Source organism: Hyperoodon ampullatus (genome assembly GCF_949752795.1).
Source record: "Hyperoodon ampullatus genome assembly, chromosome: 4".
NCBI lineage: Eukaryota > Metazoa > Chordata > Mammalia > Artiodactyla > Ziphiidae > Hyperoodon > Hyperoodon ampullatus.
The window spans coordinates 35,989,127-36,005,900 of NC_136917.1; the positions used below are offsets into that span (position 1 = coordinate 35,989,127).

Genomic DNA, 16,774 nt, shown 5'->3' on the forward strand with positions numbered 1-16,774 from the left:
GTGCGGGCACTGGGCCAGCCTCGGGAGGCTTTGCTGGCAGAAGCAAAGTTGAAGCACTTTAGAAAACACTGTGAGTCAGGCACCCTTGATACCAGCTCTCAAAGACATCAGTGCTGTCAGCTTGGCTTCTCCCAGTCATCTTTCCTACCCACAGTGCAGACATTTCCAACCCTCCCGTACTGCGTCACCAGTGGAGAGGAGATGGTGACCACTCAAGGCCCCACCTTGTGGTGACTGGCACCCTTGCTAGTGGGTGAGTTAACGGAGGACTAGTCATCTAGGCGAGTGCTTATGCTGACAGGCACTGTGCCTGGTGCCTTGTGGGTATCAGGATGTCCAATTCTCACAACAAACTTCTGAGGGGCACCCCCCACCCCATTGTCCTGAGGAAGAAACTGAGGCCAAGGAGCTGAAGTGACCTGTGCACAGCTGGTCAGTGGCAGAGCCAGGACACATACCCGGCTGCCCTGGGAAATGGGAACTCGGTGGCTCCTTGATCAGCTACAGGAGGGGTGACTGGGGAAGCCACAAAAAGCACCTGTTGAGGTGTGGGGTCGATACTTCTTCTTTTTTTTTTTTTTTTTTTTGTGGTACGCGGGCCTCTCACTGCTGTGGCCTCTCCCATTGCGGAGCACAGGCTCCGGACGCGTAGGCTCAGTGGCCATGGCTCACGGGCCCAGCCGCTCTGCAGCATATGGGATCTTCCTGGACCGGGGCACGAACATGTGTCCCCTGCATCGGCAGGAGGACTCTCAACCACTGCGCCACCAGGTAAGCCCTCGATACTTTCTTCAATGTATATATGTTTGCCATCCAATGTGCAGTAAGGGGTACCTTTTGCACTCTGTTCCTATCTTTTCTGTGTCCAGCACTCCTGAGTTTAATTGCCTCTTGGCATAATGGACCATGATGCCGAGAGACCCTTAGCCTCCCCATCCCGCCTTGGGCCTGGCCGAGCTGCCCCTAACTGCTGAGGGGCTGTGCAGGATCTGACTCTAGCGGGGAGACCTGTCACTCCATGGAGCAGATGGGATGTTGCCTGCCCAAGCTGCCCAAGGCTCAGGGGTCTACACTGGGCCCCCAGCTCCAGCCCCCAGCCTACAGCTAACAGGCTCTGGTAACAAGGGCACTTCTGCTTCCACACATCCAACCCCAGAGGATGGGGTACCTGCTTCCCAGGCAGCTGCGGCCTGCATGACCAGTACCAGAACAGACACACCAGTGCAGGGCTGCACTCAGTGTCCACCTGTGGCTCTGCGAAGTGTCAAAAGACACCTCAAGCAGGACTCAGAGCTTCCTCCCACAGTTAGGTCCTGTTTTTTGACAACAGGAGAGGGAGACAGACCCCTGATGAGAACAAGCGGAGACAGACTGGTCTGGGAGAGCGGGTGCCCAGCACAGGCAAGCGTAGGACGGGCAGGCATCGCCTCCTGACTCAGGCCTCCTGCCTGCCGCACTGCACTGGCCTTATAGCAGCTTTTCTGCCAACTTAACCTCATCATAAAGGAGTCATCGAAGGGATCCAGACACATCCAGGCTGTGTCAGAGCCCACATCTCTCCCCACTGGGCCTGGCTCTAGTACCCCACAGTCCCTCAGGTAGAGTCCACCTGGCCATCCCCTGCCCTGGAAAGGTTACAGCTCTGCCCCCTCCTCAGCTCTGAGCATCTGACGAGATCACGTGGGGCGGGGATTCAGGCTGGCTGCCTAATAAATGCCACCACGAGCTCAATCTAAGGGCAGAAAGTCGTCAGTTCAGCATCTGCTGGAGGCTCCCAAAGGGCCAACCTGACCTCCCACCTTTCAGTACCGTTTTTGCTCACTACCCTATATATACTCTTTTATTCCTAAAACCTCCTAACATGCAGGTGTGCTTTCCAAACTACTTCTAAGGAGGGTAATAAAATGATCCTGGCCCGGGCATAGGTGTCCCTTTCCCACTTTGGGGACTAAGAGCACTCAAGGCTCTGCAAAGTTCCACCTTTGCCCAGCTCTCAGAAGTGGCCCCATCAGAAAGAAGGTGCCTATGGTACGTTTAAGAAATTATCTAGGGCGGGAGGGAGAAATCAGGAGATTGGGACTGACATGTAAACACTACTATACATAAAACAGATAACTGACAAGGACCTACTGTATAGCACAGAGAACTCTACTCAATATTCTGTAATGACCTATATGGGAAAAGAATCTAAAAAAGAGTGGATATATGCATATGTATAACTGATTCACTTTGTTATACTCCTGAAACGAACACAACACTGTAAATCAACTATACTCCAATAAAAATTAATTTTAAAAAAGAAATAAATTATCTAAACCTCACAGCAAGCAAATAACTAATAACAAGATGTCATCCACAATGCGCCCCACAGCTGTGGGTACACAGCAGACATGCCAACATGTGCTATGCATGGAAAACAACTTGCATGATGGAAACTTCAGCAGCAAGAGATAAAAACGGCCCCAGGCCCAGGGCCTCCTCACCTTGCGTCTCCAGCAGGTTCTGCACCACCTCCTCCAGGCCGACCAGGTAGATGAATTCGTTGTTGGCAGCGCTGGGTAGGAAGCTCATCTCAGGGGCGGGGGGCTTGGGTGGGGGGATTTCAAGCAGCGTCTTCTCCAGCTGTTTGCGCAGTGCAAGCTTGGCGGCTGCCTGCCGACTGGCTGGAGAATCAGCAGAGGTGACCACGGAGGCCACGCTGGTGGGGGTGGAGTTGGCCTGAGCAGAAGTGGCTGTCGTTCCTTTCAGCGATGCTGGGGAGGGCTTTTGGGAGACAGTGACCTGGTCAGGGTGCTTGAGGCGCCCACCCTGAGGAGAGCCCAACCACGGCACCCACAGCCCAGGTCGGCACCATTAGCTACACTAAGTCCTTATAAAAGTAGCTCCAGGTCATCAGCACCATTAGCTATACTAACAAATCCTTATAAAAGTAACTCAGGACTTCCCTGGTGGCGCAGTGGTTACGAATCCGCCTGCCAATGCAGAGGACACGGCTTTGAGCCCTGGTCCGGGAAGATCCCACATGCTGCGGAGCAACTGAGCCCGTGAGCCACAACTACTGAAGCCCGCGCACCTAGAGCCCGTGCTGCGCAAAAGAAGCCACCACAATGAGAAGCCCCCGCTCGCTGCAACTAGAGAAAGCCCGCGCGCAGCAATGAAGACCCAATGCAGCCAAAAATAAAAAAAATTTTTTTAAGTAAAAAGTAACTCAGAGCTGCCTGACATCAACAGGCAACAGGAAAAGCGGCATTGAACTAACTGCTCTATGAGATGACCAATCTTATAAATACACTTGTTGAGGTTTAGCTGATATCCAATTAACTTTAAAACCTGTAACTTGCTACACTTTGCCACCTGAGGACACCCATGAAGCCATCACCATGACAGTGGGTAGCCCCTTGGCAACCGTCCCCCACCCGGGCAGCATGGCAACTGTCCTGTCACTATGGCCTGGCTCTCCTCCCAGCACAGGTCTGGGTGGCCTCCTTCCTGAAAAGGTTGCAAAGGTGGCTCACTGTGGCATCAATGGCATTTCCCTCATGGGCATCCTGTGTGCCCCTGCACTTCACCTTTCCTGATCCTCACTGCTCCTGCATTATTCATCACCTTCTGGACCCCAGTGGCTGACCCTCCACCATCTCCTTGCTCCAGACCACCTGTCGCCCAACATTATCAAATGCTCTCCCCCAAACTTGGAGCTGACCATGCCAGTGCCCTTAGCTTTGTGGCACTGAAGACACTTCTGGAAATAGAAGGAAAGCTGTGTACACCATCTCCAGGAAAATGCACACACCTGACAACTTGTATGTAACACATCATGGGGCTCAGGGAGCCCAGGACGGTTGTCCAGACCCCACTCATGGGGTCTCCACAGCGGAGCAAAACTCCCCACCACAGAGGATGCCATCACAGCACCTTAGCCTGTCCACTCCAGCCTCTGACCAGCCAGCTCCTCCCTGTCCCTTTTGCAGGCTCCCCTGGCCCCACAGGGAGCACAGCCACAGGATCCATCCACCACTGCCTGCCTGGTTCCCATCCTCATGGCACGAGAACGGGGTATGGCACACGGTAGTAATTTGATCCGAGTTTATGGTGTGGATGAAACTGCCTGCCCAGGACGTCCCCATTTGGGTGGCAAGACTGTACTTGAACCTGACTTTAGAAGAGGCAGGGACGCTGCCCAGAGCCCTGCTAGCCATGATCTTATCTGAGAAAGGCGGGCAAGGATGCACCATGCCAAAGGAGGAAGAGAAGCTAACTTGCATATCAACAAAAGCCCTTGCAAACCCAGTAATTTCATCTGTCAATGAGGATCATGCTTCAGCCTGCCCGCCCCTGGTCCCATCTTCCCCACTCTGTTGGGTGGCGACAAACCCTCCCCATTTCAGAGGCTCTGTACGGAGGTGAAGGGATGCATGGCTAAGAATAGATGCCCTGGTGCTGAAAGGACATTTGCAGACATTCTCCACACATTTGTGCATATAGAGGGGGAGGGTGCGGAGCGCTCTGGTGCCCCACCCTGAGCCTTCCTGTATTGTCGGCTCAGATCTCCACCCCTCCCACTCTCGGCAGCTATCCACCTCTGCTAGATGGCAGTTGGCAACATAAGACTTCTGCCCACGACTTTCATGCACCAACTAGCTCCAAGGAGCTACAGTACCACTGTCTGTGGGGCTGGATTATCCAAGACCTCACCTGGCTCCAAGGAAGCAGGCAAGTCACGCCAAGCCACCCTGGAGACATGACTGGGTCCCAGGACTGTGGGCCATCAGAGGGGCAGCTGCGGGGCACACATATGACCCTCACCTGTGGGATGTTGACGAGCAGACTAGTGTTGGGGACGTTGGTGACGCGGATGAGGCCCTGCTGGATGATCCTCTGTCCCTGAATTTGCACACTGGGCACAGATGCCCGGGGAGCCAGGAGGAGCGGTGGTGGCCCCGTGCTGGAATGTTGTCTGACGCTGTGGATCTGCTGTCAGGGTGTGGTGGGGGGAGACAAGTCAACGAGAGGGACGACGGAGGGCGCCACAGGGAAAGAGCCCCCAACCTGAGAACTAGGAAGGCTCATTCTCGAGAGGTGGAGGGCTGCCTGGGGCTTCCCTTAAGCCCTCGCTCTGCTCACCTGGGCCCCCCTGACGAGTGGGGGCATGACGACCTGTGAGCTCGCCTGTGGCCCTAACTTCGAGGACGTCTGCTGCCCGCCACGGACCAGGGGTGGTGGGATGACACTGCCAGGCATCCGAGTTGAAGAGGTCTGTCAACAACACCAACCCTCAGATCTTACATGACTTCTTAAACAAACAGGTTTGCTGTTTTTGTAAAAGCACATAATCATTACCCAAAAAAAGGTTGTGGGGGAGGAGGAAGGGCAAGCTGGGACAAAGTGAGAGAGTGGCATGGACATATATGCACTACCAAATGTAAAATAGATAGCTAGTGGGAAGCGGCCGCACAGGGAGATCAGCTCGGGGCTCTGTGACCACCTAGAGGGGTGGGATAGGGAGGGTGGGAGGGAGACACAAGAGGGAAGGGATATGGGGATATATGTATACATATAGCTGATTCACTCTGTTATACAGCAGGAAGTAACACAGCATTGTAAAGCAATTATACTCCAATAAAGATGTTTAAAAAAAAAAGATTAAAAGAAAAATTAAAATGTCAGAAAAAAGGGTGGTGGCAGAGAAAATAAAAGCTAAAATGCCTATTTATTCAAAACACAAAAGAACCAGGAACAGACTCTGACAAGAGTCACGCCAACCTGGGCTCACTCAGGCTTACTCAGGACTCGGGCCCCACCACAGCAAGAGTCCAGCTAACTGGGACCAGTACCACCCGCCTGCTGGTCTGAGCTGGGGGCTCAGGCCTGTTTGAGGGGAGGTAGGCCCCTGGCCTGACCTCTGTCCTATGGCTGGAAGTGGGAGATCTGCCCATCTCACCCTGTGGGCAGAGGAGGCTGTGAGCCGGGCTGGGACAAGGCCCCGCTGGGCCCCCCAACTGCCCTCAGAGAGTCAGGCAGAAGGGAGCCCAGTCTGCCTAGGACCTTGGTCCTCTCTCCAGTCTCTCTAGGGGTGGTCATGGGAGGGGCCCTCCGAGAGTCTGTGTGATTTATTTATGATGTCAACAGGGGCCTGGGTTGGGTATGGGAACACAAGCATGTTTTATTTTTTGGGCTCCCACTAGAAGGCCTCTAATCAGAAGGAACGAGAGGGCTTTTGCAGAAACTGGATCAGGGCTGCTCAGGAGCATGATGCAGAGGAAACACTGACCTGAAGTGATGGCTTGCCGGAAGGAATGTTCTGGGTGCCCCGTACAAGCGGGGGAGGGGTGGTCACAGAGCTCCCAGTGGAGCCTGCGGGCTGCAAGAGAGCAGGACATGCAGGAGATGAGAGGGCCACCAGCCCTGCTCCTCCCACACGTGATTCTGACAGAAGAGCACTGCTTTTCTTCCTCTTCAAAAAGCATCAGGCTCTCAAAGATTCTGCTTCCCGCCTGCCACGTTCCTTGCAGCAGGAATTGACATGTTTGAAACAGATAAAGGGGATTTCCCTGGTGGTCCAGTGGTTAAGACTCCAGGCTCCCAATGCAGTGGGCCCAGGTTCGATCCCTGGTCAGGGAACAAGATCCCGCATGCCGCACCTAAGAGCCCACATGCCACAATGAAGATCCCGCGTGCCGCAACTAAGACCCAGCACAACCAGATAGATAGGTAGGTAGATAGATAGATAAATAAATAAATAGAAATAAATAAACAAAGGACAGATTTTCCAGCACCCTTTACCCCCCCACCCCAGGGGTGCTTGGTATCACTGTGGTTCAGGTGCCATCTCTGCCCTTCAGGGGACAAAAAAGGCTGGTGGTGGAGGCTGAGGTGAAGGACCCCAGGCTTAGACAGGTTAATCCCAACTCTGGTGAGAAAATGTTGGGTCCAGGCACTTTTTAAATTCTTTTTTCAAAAAAGATTTATTTATTTATTTATTTTTGGCTGCACTGGGTCTTAGCTGTGGCACGCAGGATCTTCGTTGAGGCATGCGGGATCTTTCATTGCGGCCCGGGGGCTTCTCTCTAGTTGTTGCGTGTAGGTTTTCTCTTCTCTAGTTGTGGCACACGGGGTCCAGAGCGCGTGGGCTCTGTAGTTTGCAGCACGCAGCGCTGAGGCACGCGAGCTCAGTAGTTGTGGTGCACAGGCCTAGTTGTCCCGCTGCATATGGGATCTTAGTTCCCTGACCAGGGATCAAACCCACATCCCCTGCTTTGCAAGGAGGATTCTTCACCACTGGACCACTGGGGAAGTCCCCAGGCACTTCTTAAAGTCACATATTCCACCAGAGAAGGGACACTGACAGACTTGGTTCACATCATCAATTCTTAAGCAATCAACAAGGATACAAGTAATGAGCAGGCTCTGTCCATCAGAATATTAACAGACGCCAGGCTTGGTCCACTTGTTTACCAGGTGGGGGTGGGGGCTCAAGCAAATCCCCAAGTCAGACCAGTGAGCGTCCCCCTGTCCTGCTCCCTTAAGGGGATACATGTTCTACACACTGTACTGCCTGAAGTGCATTTACTTTCTGGTTCACTAAGAGAGTGGTTAGAATATAAGGAAGGGTAGTTTTGTCACCGACCAGGAACCTTCCCAGAATGGGACACCAAAAAAGGACAAAACAAACTTGACCTTGCCTTACATGGTAAGGTGCATTTAGAAGCAGCACAAGGAGCCTGAGGCATCAGGGGAGGTTAACAGGAGTAGAAGCTCTGGGGCCAGGCTATGGTGCACCCTGTGGCATTCAGCAATCTGTCCACAACACCACAGCGGCCCCTGCTGGCCAGCACATTCATCCACAGGGCCGAAGGCCTTTCTGAAAAGGGGTCTGAGACAGAGCTGTGCTTCCAGCACCGTCAAAGATGCCTGCTCTCCATTTCCTTAATGGAGTCTACAGGGAATGAGGTTTACATACTCAGATCCAGAATATACTAGACCAAAACGTACTCCGATATCCTCTAAGCTAAATCCAAAACATGAACTTGAGTCTGCAAATTTCCAATTCAGACCCTGTCCCTACGCCCCTGAGGAAACCTGACCCCTCATGACCAGTCTTTCTGGCTCCTGGGGCAGCAGTGGGCCAAGGAAATGACCATGCCTCTCTGTCCCTGGTTCTAAACGGCTCTCAGTGACCACTGAGGAGGGAACAGACGCGCACATACCTTCTGGGTGGTAGTTTCCTTTTGTATTTGACTCTGCCGCAACTTTTTCAATAAAACGAGTTTTGCTTCTTCTAATCTTAACTCTTCTTTTAGTTGCTTAATCATCCTTTCTCGTTCTTCAGGACTGCTTTTCTACAAGGGCAAGAGAACAAGGGTTGAGGGGGAGGGCTGGGGGCCGGCGAACACAGGCTGCTCCACTGCGAGATGGTTCCCCAGCATGCGGGCCAGGCTCACCATGAGGGCCTCGGTGCTGGTCTCCTTCAAGGCATCCTCGGTCAGCCCGTTCACCCTCGGGCTCGCAGGCTGCTCGTTGTCAGAGAGTACGATCACGTCAGGAGAAGGGGCTCTCCTCTCGGACTTCATGTCACTGTGGAACAGGAACAGTCGCAGGTTACTACCAGAGTGTGCCGACTGCGCTGGACAGCGTCCCCTAGAGCCCCACCCCCACACCCCGCAGATGCCTGGATTCAGACGCAGACATAGCAAGGTGGCAGCAAGCAGGGCTGCCTCACCAGACCTCCCCACCACCTGCCCACCCAGGCTGCCTTCTCTCACCGCACTCACCACGGGGCACTCAAATCTGCCAGTTTGCAGCTGAGCCCTTCAAAAGCCGGGGCTGTTCTTGGTAACCACTTCTGTGTCCCCCGGACTGAGGATGCCTACGTGTCTGAAGGTGACACAGTCATTTTGAAAAACACCATGGCTCCTATCTCTACCATGTAGCAGCTCAGTACTGAATAAAAACACTGGGTCCTGAATCTTGGGCCTCCTGCTGGGGCTCCTACCTGCCTGTGTTGGAAGCCACTTGATGGGGCGTCCAGCCCCCACGCAAATCAGCCTTTCTTTGCTAAACCCAGACTCGCTAACAGCCCTCACGCCCGTCCCAGGAGACAGAGGGGCTGATGCACATGTTGCCGGCCTACATTCTAGCTCCCCAGCATGGGGTGCCACCACCTCACAAGGTGGCCAAGGCTGCCTGCTAGATAGTCCTTCCCGGGCTACACGTGGCCTCTTCACCCTGCCAGTGGCAATGTGGCAGTAGTGGCTGCATGTTTTGAAACCGACTGGAACATGGAACACATTTTCTCTCACAGATCTGGGTACTTTCCACCCACCTGATCCGCTCACAAACTAGTTCCCAGCCACCTCTGCCCATTACCCTCTGCCCTCTTACCCCAACCCTACCGCCCAAGTCCCCTAGGACATATATGCACATCTAGTGATGCTGGACTTCTGCTCTGGCACTGCTGACCCCACACATAAGGACCAACAGGTCCCAGAGACGGTGCTTAGCCCCGAACCAAGGAGCTCTGTTTGCTGAGGGCACAACGTAAACTTTCCCTTGAGATCTGGCCTCAGCATTTGTGTCGAAGGAATCAAATTCTTCTATCAGCAGGAAAACCAGCCAAGGACTGAATGTGTCCGCTAGGTGGCACCGTGACCCAAAGAACAAACTCGATGAAGTTAACTGGGAGTAACAGCTCAAAGTTGTCCCATTCCTTCCGGCTGAGCGGGGACAGAGTTATAGATGGAGAACTGGTGTTTTAACAGCCCAGTGAACTGCCCTATCGATTCCCTGAGTGAGCTGTGTCTTCAGGGAAGGATGGGCACAGAGGACCAGATACTGCATTCCCTAACTCCCATAGCCCCTCAACCCGCAGTGTGCTCCCCAGGCCCCTCCTAATCCCACCTCTTAGAGCAGCATGGCTGCTGCACCTCAACAATCCCAGCCCTGATCCGATTTAACCAGCACAGCTGCTGGATGGTCTTCCAGACAAGAGACCAGGAGAGTGAACAAAAAAAGGCTTCCATTTCAAGGTATAGAATCCCCTGTGGTTAGCAGCCCATGTTCTCAAGTCCAGAAACTGGCTGGCTGTCTATAAAGTAACCCGGGATGTCTCACTAGGGCCTCATCAAACTAAAAACCAATGCAATTTGGGAACCACCACACTTTCAAGTCTCTGTGTCTCCCTGCTGACTGCCAACTCTGCCCAAGATCAACTTTAAAGATGACCTCGGGGGACTTCCCTGGTGGCGCAGTGGTTAAGAATCAGCCTGCCAATGCAGGGGACACGGGTTCGAGCCCCGGTCCAGGAAGATCCCACATGCCGTGGAGCGACTAAGCCCATGCGCCACAACGTAGCCCCCGCTCGCCGCAACTAGAGAAAGCCCACGCACAGCAACGAAGACCCAATGCAGCCAAAAATAAATAATTAAAAAAAAAATGACCTCGGGGCTCCAATTCCGGGTTCTGTGGACACGCACACAGGCACTAAGCAGACACGAGGCTCCAGCACAGGAGTGCAGCCGCTGATCCCAGCCCAGGTGGGTTCCCAGGCGGCTGGCTACACACGGGCAGAGGAGCAGCCCAGGCAGAACCACATCTGGAGTTACAAACTACAGGCGCTTCCTGAGCAAGAGCGCTCTAAGACAACGGTAACTTGCAGGGATTTATCACTTTTTATCATCTCAATGAGGATGTGCACGCCTTCCAAAGGTGAGATGTCTAATAAAGCTCAAATTTGCCTGAGGGAAGAGGGCAGGGCTAGGGACTGGGACCATGTGGAAGCTGAAGCTCCCTGAGATGGCCACTCTGACCACAGCACTCCCAGGTCCCATCTTGGACTGAGACTAATCAATAACTCGTCCAAGAGATGACATCACCTCCCATCAATGATCACTCAGCATCCCAGCAGCCAGCAGGGAGTGAACTTCCTGTATGCTAATCAGGCCACCAAAAAGTCATGTGACAAAGGCATTTCCCTCTTTGGTCATGTGACCCTTTAACTGTGCCTTCCAACGTGAAAACCATGGCAACAGCCAGTTCTAACCAGTTTGTGACACGCAGCCTTCATTTTGAGAAGTGAGGTAGGGTTCAGGTGCTGTCAGGAAATGGAGGCGCCAGCTCACCCTGGGGCTGCCGGGGCTGCAGGCATTTCCTGTGTGGTGCCGGCCCGTTCGATTGTTACAGGGACCTGAGTCACCTCTTCCAAACACAGAAGGGTCACCAGCCCCACTAGTTTCCAAGATGAAAAACTTTCCTAAGTTTAATTTTAAAGCAAAGGTGCTTCAAGTCTCTCATTACTTTCCCAGAAGGTTCTTTTAATTCAGGGAAAAGAACACGCATTTGACAAAGGCTCAAAATTATTGTGGGCATTCTTTTTTTTAAATGCATTTTAAATTATAAAACCATTTAGGCCAGGAGAACAAAGCAGAGGAAATCTAGCCCAACATGCCAGGGGAACAGTTGTAGTGGCCAGGTGTACTGCCTCAATCCGGAGCAGCTGCCTGGGCACCAAGTTTCTTTAGAAGCTATATGATTTCAGGGCAAATTCATTAAGCCTATCCTGCCCATCTTGGGAACCCTTATATAAAATATTATGATCAGGGGACTTCGCTGGTGGTCCAGTGGCTAAGACTCCACGCTCCCAATGCAGGGGGGCCAGGTTCGATCCCTGGTTAGGGAACTAGGTCCCACATGCTGCAACTGAGACCTAGCGAAGCCAAATTTTAAAAAATTATGATCAGAAGAGATTTTACATGACCGACAAAAATCCCTGGAAGCAGGCCAGGCTGTTAGCAAAAATGGTCTCATTACCTCCTCCCCTGTATACCGGCCGTGGCTAAACAAACGAGTTCTGTTACCTGCCCAGAACTTTCATCAAGTTTCCTAAAGGGAAGGCAGGGATTATAAACTTAACTCATGACAAGATCCCTCCATTCACAGCACCAGACTACCATCCCAGCTGCTAACCAATTAGCGGTCAGTGTGAGGTTAATATTTAGTGTCTCACTGGCCTGTGCCAGGGGAAGCAGTCTCATCAAGGGAATGCAGCTGTGACCTTTGCTGTTCTCAATATGGGCCTGCCTGATGTCTGGGGAAGGCACACTTGATCCACACTCATTCATTTACTCACTCACTCCAATTTGCTGAAAGCCAACCTAAGAAGCAGGTGCTGTGTCAGGTAGTGGGGAGAAACCCCTGGATAAAAGCAGTTCCGTCCTTAGGGTCGACCAGGAGGGGCAGACGCAAAACCAGGAGCGGGAGGGGCAGGTGGGAGTGGACCACCACCTGCCTCAGCCCGCTGAGCAGCAGAGCAGCTTCACCAAGGCACGTTACTACCCCAGACCTGCTTGATCAAAGCCTGCATTTTTATAAGATCCCTAAGATGCCTGCACACACTAGGGAAGCCGGGGATGAGGGTGGGCCAAATGAGGCCTGGGGACAACAAACTGCTCCTCAGGGCTAACCCAGGGGAGCCGAGCAGGGCTGGTGGCCAACTACTCCCTGATAGAACCCTCCCTCTTCCCCTCATCTTTTGGGCCTTGCTGGGTGGGGAGAGGCATGTGGTTGCTGTTTGCTGGGTACCACAGGTTGGGGTGGGGGGGAGGCTTTGCCAGACCCAGCGCCAGTTTCAGCAAACATTAGTCTTGGCCCCACCAGACCCTTCCTCAGGGCATTCCTCCCTCTAGAGCCCATTCACCCCTCCCAGGCCCACAGCCTCTCCAGCCCTCAGCCCCTGAACTCCAAGTTGCTGCTCACATGTACGTCCTGTCGTGAGCTCCTCCCACCTTCACCACCATCCCCTCCAAGGAATGTTCCTCCGTCATACTTCTCATCTCCCTTGTGAGGCCGAACTCACACTTCAAGATGTGCTTCAAACCATCTGTGTCCTCAGAAAAGGCCCCGGCTGGCCAAGCCCCGCCCTGGGAGCGTGGTCAGCACTACCCCACTGTGCTCACGGGGCCCGCCCCCGCCAACAGCGTGCATGTCTGGGGCAGCCTTCTTCGCCCTGCCCCTAACAGTCCATCCTGGGGGTAGGGAGCTTAGGGCAAAACTCTGGGAGCTTCCACTCAAGGGCAGCACAAGCCTGAGCAGAGGCACTCCCCTGATAGAGACCAGCTCACTCACCCTCACCTCAGCAAACTATCCAAGAAAGTGCCTTACCCTCCTACAAGGTGCCAGTATGGCAGCCCTGCGCTGGCTCAGTTCACCCTCCCACAGCCTCCCAGGGTGATGCTGTCATTGCACATTTGATAGGCGGGTTCCCCCACCCAGGGCTGGGGCCAGAGGTCACCACAGGCATAGCAGCCAGGGAGCCATGGTCCCACCTGGAGCCATCTCCACAACGTTGGGGCCCTACAGCTCCCGGTGAGGGCCAGGATGCTCCTAAGGTGGCCTGACAAGCAAATGGCTCCCCACCTCCCCAGAGCCAGAGGGGCAGGATTCTCCTTCTAGTGACATGCTGGGTGGTGGACAGGCCACAGGGCCTCCTCCCAGAGCAGGCACTGTGCACCAAGCCTACACACACTGAGGGGAGGGGGAGAGTCGCACCCTTACAAAACCTCTCACTTGGTTCTGCCTCTTGCAAGTGAGAAGCCCAGGGTAGGACACTTTCCTCTCTGTGCCCCCTACAAGGATGGGGACAGTAATTCATGCCCCACTGGGTGGGGTTTGCTGCGTGAGGTGAGACCTCAGTGCCAAGGAGGCTCAGACGCCGTAGGAGGCCATCAGGGCAGTTCAGGCCCCAACCTCTCCTAAGGCAGTAAGGGGCTGCTTGTTGTGAAGGTGAACTCGGCACACAGCAGTCAATTGGGTAACACGTGAATATTCTCAAACCCGGTGAAGACAGAGATTGGGCCTGCTCTGTGGGTGCTCAGATGACACAGCTGGTGTGCACCCACCTCCTCCTCTTCCCTGCACCTGGTTCCAGGATGGGGCCTATGAGTTCACGAGGAATCTGCAATGCCTGTAGACTGACCGATCACCTTGCACATGTGAGCAGCTCTTTCCACACGCACACAGATGCTGCACTGGTAAAGGATGTGCAAACTCACTTAAAAGGATTTCTGAATTGTGTCATTATGTCTTGTCAAGCACTAGGCCCTGGAAGTCCAACTCCTAACCTATGAGTCCAGGACTCCGGTGGAGGTTAAGGAGGAGTCCTAATACACCTGGTTGACAAAACCCTGTACAGAGGACCACCACACTACACCCTTATGAGGCCATCCATTCAGTCCTGAAGAGCACCGTGGAGGTAGCTCATTCCAAGTGATCCATGCCTCCCCATGCTCACGTCCTCGTGTCTGGTCCTATCCCCGGGACCTGGGTTAGTTTTGTGGCTCACTCTCTGAGGCCAGGAGTGAGGAGCATAGAGGAAGCAACGATGCAAGCTTTTGAAGCAAGGTCACAGCCTCAAAAGCTTGTGTTTGGGACTTCCCTGGTGGCACAGTGGTTGAGAATCCGCCTGCCAGTGCAGGGGACACAGGTTCAAGCCCTGGTCCGGGAAGGTCCCGCATGCTGCGGAGCAACTAAGCCCGTGCGCCACAACTACTGAGCCTGTGCTCTAGAGCCTGCGAGCCACAACTGCTGAGCCCGCACACCTAGAGCCTGTGCTCCGCAACAAGAAAAGCCACTGCAATGAGAAGCCTCCTCACCACAACGAAGAGTAGCCCCTGCTCACCGCAGCTAGAGAAAGCCCGCGCGTAGCAACGAAGACCCAATGCAGCCAAAAATAAATATAATTAAAAAAAAAAAAAAAAGCTTGTGCTTGGGCCCTTGGAACATGTGCTCTGAGAGACCACCCCAGAGTAGGATGCCAAACTAGCTGCTTGGAAAGAGGGTCACAGACACAGACACAGAAATGGGCCCAGCCATCCCACATGAGTAACCAAGCCACTGGAGACACCCAATCCAGCTGACGTGGGACTACAAAGATGAGAACCCAAGAAGCTGCACCCAGCTGGAACCAGCAGACCTGACAGATGATGCTACACCAATACAGTTACTTTAAACCACTAAACTAATGGGGCCGGCAGCTCAGCTCTGCCCCCAGCGAGCTGGCCTACGCCACTATAATGCCATGGCCTCCCTCAGACTCAACAAGGCCACCTACTCTAGACGCTACAGTACCCTGGGAGAGAGAAGGTGGGAAAGAAAAGGTTTACCCAAGTAACCATCCCTGCTGAATCTCAAATCCCCCCAAAAGGACCAGCAGTACTTCTCTGCACACAGAGGCTGCCCGGGGCAGAGGCAGACTTGGGAGGAGATTGGAGCATAGCTCTAGGACTGCCCAGCAGGAGCACAGAGCTGCCCAACAAAGAAAAGGGGGTGTATAGAAGGTCCCACAGGAGAGGAGGGGGCCATACTCAGGTCTGGGAGCCACTACCGGCGGCTTCAGGCACCACCGGGAGTGGTGTCTGAGTCAACGCTGGAAAGCAATTCCATATACTTAATCCAATGAGCACTCCCATTCCAGAAATACTTCTAGAAAAGTCCTAAAGAGAGAAAAATAAGACGCCTATCACCAGTTCCCAGGTTAGTCCTACTACCTGGTAACATTTCACTGGCAGTTCCCAGTTGCATACTGGGCATCTCTGCAGACACACACCACTGGGATCTTTCACAGCCGTTTGGGCATGGGAGTTGCTCACTGGGACCCCATGACACCCCACCCTCCTTTCCCAAGGGGCCCCATCCATTCAGACACACCCGATGTGATTAGAAAGGGAACCGCTGCATGCAGACACAGGTGCGCCCCAAAGCCGAACACTCGCCTCCCCTTGGGGTTGGTAGGCACTGACGGGTGCCTGGTCCCTGCCGCGCCCCCCGGAGCCCACCTGCTTCCCGCCAGCCCCAGCCCCTCAGCTCCCTCGGCTCCCCTGCACAATTCCCCCAATTCCCCCTCGACTCCCTTCTTGGCATCCATTACCACTTCTCCCAGCACTGTAACTTGACACCCTGTTGGCTGGGATGTCAAGACAAAAGCCCAGAGCCTGCTTTGTGGGGGCCAGGAAGTCAGAATACATTTTGCTTCTAGGCCACAGAGGCCATGGAGGTGAGCAGCTGGGACAGGATTTTTGAAACCCAGCCATAATTCGTCCTGGAGACTCCAGGTCCAGCTATCTCTCTGGGACTCCATTATGGCCCACCCTGCCATGGCAACAGCCGAACATCTCGGAAGAAAGGAAGAGAGCAAGTGTGACCAGGGTCTGGTCCCGAGAGCCCATCCCCCAACCAGGGCCCCCCCGCACAGAGGCGGGCAGTCCCAGGGCAGAGGCAGCTGCAGTGAAAGAGCACTGTGCCATCAGCAAGGCCAGGAGGCATCCAGCCTGTCCTGCTGGGGACCCTTCTAGGAACACAGGAGCCCCTAGAAGTCACACAGCCTGGCTAGGGAGACCTAGAGGACCTCACTGGGACTGGAAGCAGGGATAGGGGCCAGTTTTGGGGGCATGCAGAGTCGATGGAGAAACAAGCCAAGAATGGGCAGAAGGGAGTGTTCCCTGGGCCAGCAACTGGCAGTGGCCCCACAGAAAGACCCTGACATCAAATGGCAATGGGACAGCCTGCAGGGCCAGCACCCACCCAAGGAGGTCACTGCAGCAAGACCCTGCCAGCAGGCAACATGTTCCAGTCGGGTCACCACCAGGAAGGCTAAATCCGATTCAGCACGCTCTCTGCTCAGAAATTTGGGAAGGGGCACTTATTAGAAATGACCACAGTCAGAACTGAAATGCTGACTTATGTCAGATTTGGGAAAATCACCCAGGACATTTGCTGACCCTTT

At 53.9% G+C, this 16,774-nt stretch overlaps 1 protein-coding gene across 1 annotated transcript in view; it reads right to left on the reverse strand.

Annotated features, from left to right (window-relative positions):
* The window catches only part of GATAD2A (GATA zinc finger domain containing 2A), an 86,172-nt gene that overhangs the window by 5,182 nt on the left and 64,216 nt on the right, over nt 1-16,774 (reverse strand). Inside the window, exons 4-9 of the mRNA XM_079703168.1 lie at nt 8,442-8,574; nt 8,208-8,339; nt 6,272-6,361; nt 5,125-5,256; nt 4,807-4,974; nt 2,484-2,763 (exon numbers count right to left, since the gene is read on the reverse strand). Of these exons, the coding sequence (XP_079559294.1) occupies nt 2,484-2,763; nt 4,807-4,974; nt 5,125-5,256; nt 6,272-6,361; nt 8,208-8,339; nt 8,442-8,574 (935 nt within the window). The remainder of the gene's footprint in view (nt 1-2,483; nt 2,764-4,806; nt 4,975-5,124; nt 5,257-6,271; nt 6,362-8,207; nt 8,340-8,441; nt 8,575-16,774) is intronic.